At 37.9% G+C, this 15,719-nt stretch overlaps 1 protein-coding gene across 1 annotated transcript in view; it reads left to right on the top strand.

Moving 5' to 3' along the window:
- The first annotated feature begins 9,318 nt into the window (after window positions 1-9,318).
- The window catches only part of RXFP1 (relaxin family peptide receptor 1), a 46,969-nt gene continuing 40,568 nt past the window's right edge, over window positions 9,319-15,719 (top strand). The window contains exon 1 of the mRNA XM_050337675.1: window positions 9,319-9,496. Coding sequence (XP_050193632.1) covers window positions 9,448-9,496 — 49 coding nt within the window. The 5' untranslated portion in view covers window positions 9,319-9,447. The remainder of the gene's footprint in view (window positions 9,497-15,719) is intronic.

The following is a 15,719-nucleotide window of genomic DNA, read 5'->3' as shown; positions in this document are numbered from 1 at the left end:
ATGGGACTGACTGGTATCAGGTGTCTTAAGCAGTTGCCTTTTGAAGCTTTAAGTTTCATGAGGCTGCAGAATGAGTAAACTAGAGTCACATACCCAGCTTCAGGGTATTATTATTAGCAGCAGGAGGTATTATTATTAGCAGCAAAGACAATCCTGTCACAATTTGTAGTTTATAGAAGGGCAGTTCCAAGTGCTGCCTAAATTCCTAGAATCAGACCATGGATTAGAGTGTTAGTGCAACACTTGCAGATATCTCATAAAAGGATTACTACATCTGTGCTGGAAAACTAATTAATTAATTAATTAAAATCATTAATATTAATTCAAAGAAAATAATAATTACCTTTCCTTGTGTTTCCCTGCATCCAGAACTGTTGAATGAGGTGTTTCAGGGTCCATGGCCCTCCCTAGACTTTCTGGAGACCACTAAGAGGCTGTTCAGTGCGTTTGACTTTACCTCATCCCTTTTGGGCTGCGGACACTGCCAGGCTGCACAGCAAGCGGAGTGCCTGCTGGACAAAGTGTTTGGGCTGAAAGCAAATCCCTGACCAAGCCATGTTAATGGACCATTAATGGCATGCAAAACTGCTAAACACGAGGTGAGAAATTTCTGGCTGTGAGACATTACACTGTCAGAAGCTGTTCAAGGTCACAGAGAGACCCCCTGAACTACAGTTGGATTTCACGAGAGGGGAAGATTTTGGATCCTGGCATCCACGTGTCAAGGCCAGTCCCAGGAGTAATACCACCTTCTCAACCATGTTCAATGTAAGGAAATAAATCGTTCTTCCTGATGCAGAGGTGCTGGTCTCAATGCCTCACTGCTGCAGGGTTTGAAATACAGCAGGGTTTGACTTTTACTTTGTTATACCTTAGCCTAGTGAGTGGTTAGAGAAAGGCGTAAAACATATGTGCATTTTGTCTAGTGGTGTTTCAAGAGAAAACACTGTTTGATGTGAGGTAAAACTACTTCAAGAGAGATTTGGGGTAGCAAGCACAGCTCACTTCGGTCCTGGGACAGGATCGGCCATAAGGCACTTCATTCTCCTCAGCAGTTCATAATGACCACATCATAGAATCATAGAATAGATTGGGTTGGAAAAGACCTCCAAGATCATCAAGTCCAACCCCTGACCCAACTCCAATTACTATATCATGGCACTAAGGGCCATGTCCAATCTCTTTTTAAAAACCTCCAGGGATGGTGAATCCACCACCTCTCTGGGCAGGCCGTTACAATGCCTGATCACCCTCTCTGGAAAGAATTTCTTCCTAACATCTAACCTAAACTTCCCCTGGCAGAGCTTGAGCCCATGTCCCCTTGTCCTGTTGTTGGTTGCCTGGGACACCATCAGGAGCTTTGTCTCAGGGACTGCCCTTTTACCTGCCCTCATCTCTCCACACATTTCACACAGCTGCAAAGTACAGAAGGTTACAGTGACAAAAATGCGGGCAATGTAGTTCTTCAGTAATTGCAGGCATGTAGCATCAGCAGTGACAAAACGTGTTAGTGGAGTAGATAAATGCAGACAATGGCCTATGTGGCAGCCAGAGGTGCTGCTGTAAGCTGCACAGACCCATGTAAACTAGCCTTGCATTAGCTGGGATAAGCAGTAGTATGCCATGGCCTTGGGAAGACATTCCAAAATCTTGACTAGTTTTACACTTCAAACAAAGTGTAACTCTTTTTGGTTGTAGCAGTATTAAAATCTAGCTACCTGATTTTAAAACCCGGTAGATGTTTGCATGGATTCCTACCATGTTTTTAGATTGCACGTTACAAATACTTTTTTTTAAAAGGTGCAAATTTCCTGCCACATTCTGGAAGGACACCAGAGTATCTCTAGCTGTGCTCAGTGTGAATGGTATTTACTCTGAATGCCTTCTGCTCTAGGGTTTTGGATTATACTCTATATTATTGGAAGGCAATTATTTAAGCTAAAACTCCTTCAGCCCACAGTTAGTGATTCATCTTTTATAATAAAAATTCAAAGGGTTTATAGATTGATATAGAAACACAGGCCTAGAGGAAGCCAAACACTACTAGGCATTTAAATGATGCCTGGACAAAGCATTCATGGATCAGAAATATAATAATCATTCCTTCTTAGAATTCTCCCCATCAGTTCCTATTTATTTGTCTTAGCATTTTGAGCAATTACAAAGTCAGAAAAGGAATAATAACTTAATTTGTATTTCCTCAGAGTCTTGAAGTATTAAAGGTGGTGGGTAGAAATTTAGGTAATCAAAATACATATATTAAATTGTGTGAGATGAAATCTGCAGATGTGTACCACATCTTTTAAGCAAGCAATTAAGGCTGAAGCTAAAAGGGGGCATCAGCTTTTTGAAACCACATAGCATCTATACAAGTAAATTCATTGCTAAATTGCTGCTTCCAGGCCACTGGAGACAATAACTTACCTGCAGGTTTAGGCATCTGCAAGTTTTATTTCACTTTACTTCAACAGAATTCAGAAACTATGTATTCATCTGTCCAAGCCCTCTACAATCTTAATTTCAGAGCACATCTTTAGAACAAAATGATCAGACTCTGTGTACAACATAATGATGGCCCCTGCTGTTTCCTTCAACACAAGCACATGTCAGCACCAACCAGCACTGATTGCATTGCCACCTTTTATGTCACAGCCCAACATTTAAGGCTTTTGAGCCAGGTGCAAAAGATTTCATTCAATGCTCTAATAGCTGAGAGGAGTATATGAGAGACCAAGGGTAACAGAATGAACTGTTTCTTTTACTGAAGCTACCGTAAAAGAACAAAAAATAGTCCCAGACTCAGTCAGAAAGAGAGCACAAAATAGAGCATGCCACTGAAATTCTAACCATTCAAACTCTTGTCTGGGATTTTTGTCTTGTTATGCCTACCACAAGGAGGTTTTCTAAAATTAACATAGAAATCATCCTGAAATAAAATACAAACACAGGCTAAATGCATTCTTTAAAGTTAGGAAAGAAAGCTCTTTGTTAGAATTTTAGTTTGTATTCTTAATGGTATTAAAATATTCAAGATAATTGGAAATAAATACCATCAAGGCGAAAAAAGATTTTTATATGTTAGTCAACATATGTTCCCAAACACTTGGGAAAAACACCAAATCTTTCTCCTTGAAATGTAAAGCTATTACTCAGTCTTGCAAACCTGAAAGTTTCAGCTGTATTTCAAAATAAAATCAGAAAACAAAAAGAAAAAAACCTGGGGGTCATAGGTTCTTATGGCTTAACCATGCAAAATACATGGTTACTTTTAAAAGGTTTTCTCCATTTGCATCACTCCCAGTGTTTTAGAACTGCATGATTAATATTGAAATAAATGTCTCGTTGTGGTTCAAGCTGCTCACAGAAATATTGGGGTTGTTTTTTCAAATTAAAGGAAAGGAGGAAAAGCTCACCTGAATGAAAAAAACCTCTGCTAATATAAGCCTCTTCACCATGGGTTATCAGCGGCCCCCAAATCCAGTGTCTTTTCTAGCTCTGTCAAGCAATCTTCATTTTATGCTTCTCAAAATATGAGGCAATAGATACAGATAAATGTTACACTTATTTGCTGATTGCATCAAATGTGTTTCTGTGTAAAAGAACAATCTAAATAGCACCCCAAACAATGAACTTAAAACCCCAGTGAATTTAGATCTTGAATATTTACCAGCATTTGGAGAATGTAAAATTACTGGTCCCTTGTAATTATATAGCAATTACCTTGGGATTTCTGAATTTCACATCTTCCTTCTGCTCTTTCCATTCTGTATTCTGTAGGCTGTTGCAGAGATGCAAAATTGGAATTGTAAATTAAGGCATTACATGAAAGCCACTGGATTGGAAAACATATCTACTTCACAAAATGTGGTTAATTCTGCAGAGTTTATTTTCTTCATAGCAGCGCTTTGGCAAAATGTGAGCATGGAAATCCTACAGACAATGTCTCAAATGCATTCTTCATTTCAGTGGTTTCCACTTTTAATAGTGTCTTCTTATGTTATATGTTTGCCCTTTAAGAAGACCTCCTTCCTCATACTGTAACTCTCTTCCTCTTCCTCCTCATTTCTTATGAGTTTTGGGGATGTTCTTTCTCTTCTTTTTTTTTATGTTCACTTTAGCATGTGTTTGTCCTACATGTCTAATCGGCTGTTCTTTTTCTAAAATACCTTCTATCCTCAAAATTTTATGGACTGCATCTTTTTGGAGTACATTCTATCAAAGTATGACTTCATTGCCAATGTTCATATGTTTGGTACCATCTCATGTTCAAATATGTAAATAAATTACTAGTGAACATTCTATGAACTTCACACTGCCATTATTGCATATTCAGCTATAAATGTCTGAGAAGTCTGCCTTTTCTTCTAGAAGCTTAGGTGATTTAAAACAAAAACTGCAATTATTTAATATTATTAAAATATGACAGAAAGGGATAACTCCTAAAAAGTAACACTGAAAAAGCAGGATGTCATATACAGATCCTATGACACTTCCAAACAATTTAATAACTTACAAAAGCCAATAACATCATGTCTGGAATCATATACAGTCATAGAAATCGTGTTACACTCTTTAATCAGTCAAAAGACTGGAAATGGCTGATTAGGAAAACGTATCATTAGCAAAGCTTATATGTTTGATATTTTGAAAGAAATGTACTTTCTACATTCCAGCTGCAAATTTGAGTCAGGAACAGTAGTGAGATTTTATTTGATTTAGTCAAAATATCCAGCTGGAACAAACAGCTGGAGGAAACAGGAGAAAATGAAAAGAAAACAGGGAGGTGATGAACAAGTTTGCTTTGACTATGGCCTTTCTCCACACCTCTGGGACAGCTGGATAGGGTCACCAGAGCACCCAGCAGCAGAGAGTACCTTTCACAGAAGAAAGAAAAGTATTTCAAGGAGCTCACAGCTAGCTAGATGTTGCTGCTTTTACACCATTGTCTACAGCCAAGATAGTGTCCCATCTACAGACCAGAAAAGATGTGTAAGGGACAAATAGTCATCCATGAATCCCTCCTCTTCTGTCTGCCTTTTTTCCGTGGAAAAATGAAACTCTTTTTCTGTGTTCCCCTCCGTAGCTACAACCTGAGACCTACCAAGGGAGTTATGATCACTCTGCAGCTGTCAGCTGTCACTAGAGCCAAATTTTGTACATTTGCTTTAGCTTAAAATAGGGTTTGCAGAACTGGTTTCTGTTTTGAAACTCTTGGTGTATACACATATATACTGGGGGGAAAAAACCCTGTACTGTTCCTGTAATAAAGCCCTTCAGGAGAGAATATCTAGCTCAGGTGGTTTTTCCAACAGAAAAAGTTTCTCTCCTTTTTCCAAACACAGGTGGAAGTAATCCCAGCTCAGCTGCAGCTGTGCAGGTAAAAAGGGTCTGGAGAGGGAAGTGAGAAGTCAGGAGGCCCTACAGCACAAATGCCTACAGAGTTCTCCTGGCCCATTAGGTTGGTTGTCCTAGGCCCTTCAGGTTTTGGGAGGTAGATCCTATTAAATCTCTGCAACTGTGAAATGGGGAAGAGTAATCTTTATCAAAGGTAGCACATTTTTACAGTAGGGCTTGAGGCACAAGTATATGAGATAGATAAAGGTACTGCAGCACAGCTTAATGGTTGGAAAGAGCTGCTGTGAATGAGGTCTTTTCTTATCATTCTGTGCTTAGACATTTGTACAGTTCTCTTAAGAGGTCCTTTAGTTTGCTTTGCTCTGAACTCAAGGAACCTGGATGCAGATGTTAAATGAGGAATATATCTTCCAAAGGTAAGAGTTGTCCTGTAAAATATGAACGTCTCGTTCTCAGTTGCACTGTCTGCAAAGCATACTGACAGAGCTTTGAGAGCAGTGTAAATTAAATATAATTAATCCAATTATGTTCATTTGCACATTAATTATTCATACGGCTATAATACAAAACCTACAGTTTGATCATCAAATGGATGAGAAAGCAGGAGATTTGCTTCTCGAGTCATCACTTCTAAATATAAAATATATAATCTTCATGACTGCAGATGGCAACATGGGCCCAGTTACACTTTCAGTGCTTCATCCTGCTCATTTTGTATTTCACTATTACAGCAAAACAGCTGACAAACTAGTCAGTATTTTCAGATGAAAATTTGCTTTGCTTACTAAGGAACTCTTAGGTATAAAATCACCATTGAAATACCTATTCTTTTGGGTCTTTGTTTTGATGTATGACATAAAGCATCCTTGAAATTATTCTTAATTAAACCAAGGAAAATTGCCACAACAGGAAAGAGCACAAGTATATCTGAGATATAGACTACTCCTTACTTGAAAAAAACACTGTAACAGGTGGAGTTTGTACACACTATCTGCCCCATGTAGAGTAAAACTTAGAGATACAACTTTTCTCCTACCTATACTGCATCTCTTTGAAGCTTATCAGTTGTAACATTGAGTATTGAGTCAGAGTTTGATGTACAGAGGTAAATCACAGAACATTCTGAGTTGGAAGGGACCCACAAGGACCATTTAGTCCAACCCTTAACAATATCTATTAACCTCCAAGGGAGTAGCTGCAACCTGTGATCTTTTTCTTCAAGCTGAAAAGAAATTCTAACTTTTTTCTCCAGTGGCAGATTTACAGCTTAGTGTGTATTTATTTTTAACGTTGGCACTCACCATGGTGATGCATGCAACTATGATTTGTTTCCTTCTACGTAGCACCTGATGTGAACAACAGAAAAAGACTAAAAGGTACTAGAGCTTCACTAGCAACTTATTTGAAAGTGACTAATAATTACAGCTATTTAATGCTAAGCCCTGATCACTCAATTTGATTTCAAAAACTTTGTAATAGAAACATGAGATGACTCTCATCAATAGCATAATAGCAATTACTGGGGTTTTGTGAAACCATTCATTAATGTATTCTCTTAGATTGTGGTGTGGTGGCACAATGTTTGTTAAATGTTTGGGGGGTGGCCCCACAGATCTAACGACTAAGTTCCTATAGCTCAGATACACTTTAAACTGAATTTCAATTTTAAAATTGCTGTGAGTAGAAATACAAGCAAATACTGACCATCCTAATGAAGTCAAATATCTTCTCAAAGTTGTTTGAAACATAGATGCAATTCTTATTTCTTTGCCATGTATGGAATTAGAATATAAATCTTACTACTTTCTTGAAAAGAGAGTTCTAAAACACCAACGTGTCATAGCTTTTTACTTTTTAGTGAGAAGTAATTATTGCCTTTCTAATACACAGACAAGTTTCTTCTAATAAGAGGTAAAAATGCATTCATGTAGGGTAAGCCAAAACTATTGTTCTAAAGATAGTCTCTCCTCCTTTTTCTGCTCTGCATTCCACAGTTCAGTAATGAATGTGTTTGTAACTCTAGCTTCTTGGTTTAAATGTAATTATACTGAGAGAATGAGCTGGAAACTGCTGCTGCATTTTTATGTGTAATTATTAATGTATAAGAAATTTAGAAGAAGGAAGATCTCAGTAAATTTTCCATAAGCAGAGTGTTTGTGTACAGCAAAATGAACTTTAATAATTATCCCTGCTAAAGGTCCTTGAAAAAGAGGAAGACTGAAAAGTGACAACTCCCACTGGGGCAGAGCTGTAGAAAATATATGTATGTGAGTGATATGTACCACATTTGGGGTGTTTCCCTGTTTACTCTAAGGTAGAAAATCTTGAACTTTTGTAGTACTCAGACTGCTTTTTGAAGAAGAAACAAGTTTGATTTATTATATTATCAGGTAAAAATGATCTATTCCAAACACACGTATGGTTCCTACACGTCTCAAATTCTTGTGACTAGATTAGAAGCAGAAAGCCACAGAGGAAAGAATGTAAGAAAGAAAATAATTTCTTTAGGATGTAAGGTCTGTCTCATCCTTCACTGAAGAGGTAAAGCTCTTATTTTACTTTTCCTTGAAAGTATATTTTGCTTATTCTTCACTTTCTTTGTTCAGTTTCTTCCCCTATTTTCTCTCCTTGGAAGCACTTTTCAGCTCAGCCATAAGCCCTAGAGTATTTAGGAGTTAGCTTAACTCTTAAACAGTTGTTTGAGGCAAGTGTGATTTTACTTGATATGCTCTAAAGCTAGTTCTCACCTTGTAAAAGGTATTTCATAGGTGCCTAATATCCATTTGATCAATTTTTGCATCTACACTCCCTATTACTGTTGTTGGTACAGTAGATGTCAATGTACTTCTTGGGGCTTCCATAGACCAGAACGTTCTTTTATTCCACTTGCTATTTTGTATTCTTTTATAGTAGAAATCAAGAGACTGGCAGTTCATAATACCTATTTTATAGACAACTTTACCATAGCAACAATGTGGACTTTGACTATAATATAGATTTTTCCTATTCTCTAAATTCACTGTTCTGTGGATGTGTTCACGCATGCACGTATTTCCTTGGTCTGAGAGGCTCCTTTCCTCAGTCACCTGACACAGCTGCTGACAGGTTACCAGGGCTCCCTGACCATTGCCATCCTGGCAAGCTGTTAAATCTAGTAAAATTTAGCTTTTCATCTCAAGTTCATCTCTACTCACCAACTCATTTTCAAATATATTTTGCTGTGCTACTGAGTGCTAGCCTTCACATCATAAAAAAGATTTTAACCATGTGACAGTGTATGTGATGGTACATACCATGATCTACTGGTGACAGTAAAATCAAGGGCCGGATAGGAATGTCTTAATGTATTCAAAGAAGAAAATCTGGGAAAAAAACTTTTTCTCATAAAGAATATGTTTCTGAACACCCTGGTTTGCTCTTTCAGATTGTTTTCCTTAGCATTAGTCATAAAGAGTGATTTAATGCTTAAAAAGAGTGACACGCTGGTCTTGGAAAAAAGTTACATCATACATTTTTCTGTATTTCAGTGGGAGACTGGATTGTTACAAAGGGACTGTATTTATAAATCTCACTTCCCCTTCGCTGAAAAACCTCTAGTTTTTATCTAAACTATAGCAAATATTTGGTTTCAAACAGATTTGACTAAATAAAACTGTACTTCTCAGACATCTCACAACATTGCAACTTCAGAAAATAAAGGAGGGGAAAAAAATTGGATTACTGGTGACAGCTCTTGGGACCTGGCTGTGTTTTGTGCAGCAGCAGCAGCCACCTCTTTCCTTGGGGCAGACCCGTGTCCATGCATACAGCACAGCCTTTGCCTGCCACAGAACAGAACTCATCCTGTAAAGGCAGAGCCTAAGGAGCCAGTGTGATCCTGGAAATCTTCATGTGCATGTGTGCCAGAGAAGGGGGAGCGAGGGAGACCTAGTGCAAAGGAGAGTAGGGGCGGAAGGCAGGGAGAGAAGGGAGCTTGCTTCACACACTGCTGAAGGCTGTCAGAAGCAGACCATACGAGCAGCACTCTGGCTGGTGTGCAGTTTAAGGGACAACATTCACTGACTTTATTCACTGAATTGCTGAAGGACAGATATGACATCCAACTGCTGCTTCTATATGTTCTTGCTTATTGGTGCCAGGGGTAAGTGTACCTGATATTCTTTCTTGTTTTGAGCATTGCAAAGCAGATAGCTGATAAACTTCAACTGTGGATTTTTTTAAAGAACTGTGATATCTCAGTGTATTTTAAATTTCATGGCAATTATTTTTCAGTCTCTCAAGATTACTACCTGCATGTTGGGATCAGATATTTCTGTATTTAATGCCTTAAGAGTAACTATTAATAGTTATGAGCTGAAATTAAAAAATAAGAAACAGTTTAAACATTGCATAAATACTTGCTGTAAATATTTAATGAAGGTACATATAGAACTGCCTTATCTCGGTTGCCACAAGATCCACATTTTAGACTCACTTCAGCAGTTTGAGATGATACTGTGCAAGTGTTACTAGAATTGGTAGTTCTCAAAGGGCAGATTGTGTTCAGGTTATAGGAATTTTCAGCATGATAGGCAGTATAGCATGTAAAATGGAGACTGAATTAAATTTCAATTTTCCTTCAGATGGAAATCACTTCAGAGTGGTGGGAGTTACACCAGCCATTCTGTTTACTTTAGTAATGTTTTTCTCATTTAGAATATCCTCTTTGTAAGTGCTGCTTTTGACTTGATAAAGCTGTCCCTGTGAAGCTGTTGATATGGATCTGTATGTTGAATGCTCCGAATGGTTATCATTTTCTGTAGCTGTAATTATTGTAAGTTGCTTTCTGTTGCATTATGTCAATATTAAGATAGTGGTTTTTTAATTGAAGATGAAAATATCTACTTTTTCAATATCAACTCTTTTGTTAAACTAATAGAAGCACAGGGTTTAATTCTGCCACCTTCTGTATTGAACAACAGCTTATTCTCTCTCCTGCTTTTAAATTAAAGCTTTTGGGGTTCGTGTGTGTATACAGTGCTGCTTAAGATTTGTAAGGCATATTGCCCCCTACTAGGAGTTTGAGAAATAGAGCTCCACATACAGTTATTTTTATAGCTGCAAAACTTAGTTAAATCATTTGAAAAACTTTAAGCAGCTCTTATATGTTTTGGAGGAAAGCATAATATATGAGATGCATGCATGAAAAAAGTAATAATAATGAATTTGGAATTAAGAAGGCCATGATAATGAGACCTTATCAAGCCTGTGAGCAAGGTCTTGATTCATATGCACCTGCATTGTCCATGGGCAATAATCCAATATAAACTAAGGTAGTACTTTAAGATGTGCAGAATAAAAGCTAAACAATTTCAACAAACTAAGTCTTTAACATCACTGTTTTCTATGCCAAAACGTTAAAATCTAGAAATATTCATACAAGATGTGGAAATCATTGTTATAATTTCTGCTGTTAAATTCATCTCTGCTATGGAATTTATGAAACCTATTGAAATATATGAAGGCATGTTGCAAAATGGGATAGCAGATGAGGACTGTGAATGACTACAGGTTTGCTAGTTATGATGGCCATTACATTTTCAGGTGTTCATTGGCTCACCATATATAATATAATAATTATAAGATTATTAAGATACTTATACATCTAGATTTGTTAAAGAGAGAAGTGGTGAACTCACAGGTTAAAGCATGTGCATGCCTGGAATCTCTGCTGCCTGTTAGCGCTCTGTTGTCACGAAAATTAGTTTCTGTTTAGTGCCACTTCTCACCTTGTTCAGTGCACAGTTCATATCTTCACTGCCTTTCAGCGTTTTAGCCAGCAGTGTGAATTGTAACCACATCTACTAGCTGGCTGATTTCATCTTCTCAATAGACATAAGTTTTGCTCAAGCCTTTATGCTAGCTAATATTAAACATTCCTTAAGTAAGCACAGCTGTCCTTAGAAATTGGATTTACTTTATGTGTACTGCTAGAAGTTCAGCTGAATTTTGTTGCGGAATTTTTTCTGTTGGTTTTTTTGAGTGGGGTTTTTGTTCATTTGTTTGTTTTATTTCTGCAACATCACAGATCCTTCTAATTCTTTAAAAGATAAAATGAGGAATATATATCGTACAAAAACTACTTTTGCCTGACCTACCCATACCCCTTCAGTGTGTCTCTTTAGTTTTCCATTCAACAGTGAAATTAGTACACAAGATACCTTTAATTGCTTTTTTTTATTTTACTCTCTTTAGCTTCTTCATTATATCTCTTTTTTATTTCTAACATGAAAACCTTTCCTTCCAAAATCCAAATAATCAAAGTAATCCAAGAAATCAAGCTTCTTATGCACTAGTAACTGCCTGACTACTTTCCCATGTGTAATGTAGTATTCCGCGTACAGGGTTTCTTTGAAATCAAAGCAGCATCTATACCATGCTCTTTGTCAGCACAACAGCCTTGATTATAACATGGAGAAAAGTAAATTTCAGAATCTGGTTGTAGAACTGGCAGCACTGAATAAGTAGCAAGGATGAACCTCTGCCCAGGTGGCTCACCTGCCTTGTGCAGGTAGCAGGTCCCTTTAGGTGTGTGGCTGGCATTACACTGCCCACTGCCACATCTCTTCTCTTAGTAAAATAATCAGCTGTAATTACTGCAGCAACTGCAGTGCATGGTTGTGCCTTTAGCATTTCTTTGATTAACTTTCTGGGGAAAAAGCTACTTTATCCTCCTGGGCTTTGGCTAAGTGACAGAATCTCAAACAATTCATTTATCAATCATTAAGCAAAACAGAAAAACATTAGTATTGAAAAGTATTCAAAGTGAGTTCCAGAAGGGATTTGGCAGGCTCCTTGTGAAAAACAATTACAACTCCTACTATTTTAACCCTTTCTGTTCTGTGCCTCTAGCTGACATTTTCCAATCCTACTTCTACTTGAACCTGCAGATCCCCTAGCCTCTTCTTTGTGTTCTCCCTCTCATATATAATTTTTGCTTTCCTTACCCTCACTTTCAAATGCCTAGGAAAACTTTCTTAAAAACATCTGAACCTTGTTAGACCTTCTGGTGCTTCATGAGGGTGACAGCTGTTTTCAAGGCCAAGATCTTTTAGACCAAATGCTTTATGTCAAATGTGGGAAAGTTCTAAACTATTTGGAAAAGTGCAAGTTTATGATTGTGCAGGAAAGTGCTTCTGTTTACATATTTTGTAACATATTTTAAGATCCTTTCCAGATTTCTAAATAGAAAAGTGAAATTACTTCAGCCTTTGCACAAGCTCAAATAACCATTGTGTAATAATAACATTTGGTTGTTTCTTTCACTTGGGCATTAATGTGGCTAGCTATATTTTTATGCGTATCACAAAAATTAGTATCTTTACAGAAAATCAGGGATGAAGACTAGATTTGCTGAGGAAAATTTACTATAATGTCAGTTAGAGGGTAGGTAAAAGTCTACACAATGTTAAACTGAACTTCTGAAAGTTAGATCCTGCAACTGCTGCTTGGGCAAGGATGTTTTTTCCTCTCCCTTAACAGCACCAAGGGCTACCTAAGTTGAAAACCTGTTTATAGCAACTCTACCAGACTTGAACCACTTGCTCTGAAATTTTATATGCAATGTGGATCTTTTGCACTGTGAACAAGAAGATAAGCAAAACTTTACCAAAATAATTTCATTTTTCCAGAATGTGAGGAATTGTTATTTTGCCTGTGTTGAGCAATTCAGGGAATCTTGTACTAAGCAATACCTTTTCTCAAACAAATAAGAACTTCTGAAGTATTCCTCTACAAAATCACAGTGCCTGAGAGACAGCCCCCGACAGGCCATCCCACTAGAACTGATGAGGCTGTTCAAGCCCAGTTGCAGTAAAGTAAAAAATAACCTCTTCTGACAGATGTTACTAGATGCTAGAGACCAGCGTGACACTCATCAGAGAAAGTGCCATCAGTCATCTCAGCAAGAGTTTTCTGTTGGTGCCAAGTGTCCTAGACTTTGAAGCCATCAAATCAGATGTTGAAATGGCTGTCTCCAGGTGGGGAGGCGCAGGAAGCTGAGAGGATCAGGAGGTCATATTGGTTGTGTCTAAAAGACAGAGAAGGTGAAAATGTATTAGGAAGGACTGAATAAGAAGAATGACAGAAGGACCAAAGGGATGGGTAGATGGGACATTGGAGCAGAGAGATGAGGGAAAGAGCTAATGCTACTTAGAAAGGGAAAATGGAAATCAGAAAGACTATTAGTCAAGGAAGACAGAGACTGAGGAAAGTGATGCGTGAGAGGGAGACAGCAGGGAACAGTGAATTAATTAAAGGAGTTCTGAGCGAGGGGAGTGAACATGTGAAGAATGAAGTCAGAGGATGGTGAGATCAGAACTAGAATCCTGTACAGACAGAAAGGGATGAGATAATGAGAAGTAGGTACTGATTAGTCAAGAGAGGATGGAAGTGAGTGAAGCAGCCAGGGCAAAGAAAAGATGAGACTGAGCAGAAAAAGCATCTGTGCTTGGTCGGGTGAGCACTGTGTTACAAAGCCAGAAGGAAGCTCAAGACTGTCCTGTGACTTACTGTCTCCTTTCAAAATGTCTCTCCCTGTGTAACACCTCTACTCAGAGGCTGGTAATTAGTGCTTTCATATCACTTTACCCTCTCTTAAAATGAAGATCTGGAGACGTAAAGGATCTAAACTAGTGTCATGCTATAAAATGTTGGAGGAAAACTGATTTTCTCTTTTAATAGTCTGAGATGTTACCTATACTAGTGAACATTATTAATTTCATAAACCCAGTGCTTAGGAACTGAGGCAAAAGATATGATCTTAATTTTTCCTATGTACCCATGCTGCATTTTCTTCTTGCTACAGCTCCACAAAAACTCACGCTTTGTGTCCTGCATTCAAAGAATGAATCAGAAACTTATGGTGAATTATGCTGCTTTGTGACCCTGTCTTCATTTGCTAAAATTAATTAATTATTTAATTAATATAAAATGTGAATGACCATTTGATTAAAACAACCAAACTCTGCTCTGCAAAACTGATTTCTCTTCCTGCTTCTTGACTCAGACAGCAATGCTCTAAATGCTTATAAATGGATAACAGTTATATGACAGATTTTCTAGGGGTTTTGCCTTGATCATCCTGATGTGGTGGCGTTCACTGCATGGCTGCCACTGACATCTATAAAAGCTGTTATTTAAGTAGTCTGTGAAGCTGATTCTGAATGTAGAAACCTAAAATTAGCAGAAACACTTGCCATACATATGCTAATGTCTCAGCTCCCCATCTGAGCAATAATATCGTATTCTAAACTGTAATCAGAACAATTTGTGAAGACTTAAAAATGGGAAGTCTAATTATTGTAGCTGTGTGACTGAACTAATTAGGAATTTAATATTGTAGCTTGTAAATGGTTAGACTGTAGACTAAGATGTTAGTAATTCACTGGAAGACTAATCAAAGCAGAGATTACATGCCTTTAGTGTGTTATATGAAAGTGTGTTTTCAAAAATGTATGACATATAAAGATCTTGAGTTTCAATTCATAGTTTGAACATGTGTTGCTAATAACAGATGCTGCACATAAAAAAGTAACTTTGTATATGTAAAGAAGCAATGCACAATATCATGCTCGCTACCTGCTGTGTCTCAATGCTCATGAGGGATCAAGCATGCAGTTGACTCGTGTGACAGGGCAAGATATATTCATCAGGAAGACTGAGGGGAAAACAGGGTTTTGGATGAGTCCCTGGAGCCATCAGCTGTGGCCTGATGGGGAGATCCAGGCTTGGGAGGACACGCTGACCTCATGTCAGGGGAAGAGAGTGGGGAGGAAGAGCCCAGGAGTAGTTACGCTGATGCTGCAGGACTTGCACACATGAAATCACTCAGCAGAGTTTATCCAGAAAGCATGTTAAATCACCCAGTCCCATATAGGATAGGTCATTGTGTTCCACACGTGTGCTCTGTATCAATCCTGAGGCTTTATTTGGTTTTTATTTATCCTGAGGCTTTTATTCTCAGTCAAGTAATTTTTATCTCCAGGGGAGAGCAAGCGTCACTACAGCACTAGGAATGGCAATGGCTGTACCGTGACTTAGACTCAAAGAGGTGCACAGGCCTGTGTAAGAAGGCAAACATTGCCTCTCTCTCCTCCTGTTCTGTAGAAAAAATAAAAGCACTGGTTTGACTTGAGAGAGGAGACTTTTCCCCATCACGGACCTGATTGTTTATATTGTGCTCAATGTAGGGGGAAAAAAGCATGGTGCTTGGAAGGGGGTTGGTAGTTGTGGTATTTTTTAACTTAAAAATATTTTTTCTGGTTTTATTTTTTTTTTTCAGTCGCAATTGAAAAAAAAAGAGATCTAAAAAAAAGTTCCTAAGT

This window comes from Myiozetetes cayanensis, unplaced genomic scaffold (genome assembly GCF_022539395.1).
Source record: "Myiozetetes cayanensis isolate MyiCay16 unplaced genomic scaffold, myiCay2020 scf7, whole genome shotgun sequence".
Taxonomy (NCBI): Eukaryota; Metazoa; Chordata; class Aves; order Passeriformes; family Tyrannidae; genus Myiozetetes; species Myiozetetes cayanensis.
This window is presented reverse-complemented; position numbering and strand designations above follow the sequence as displayed.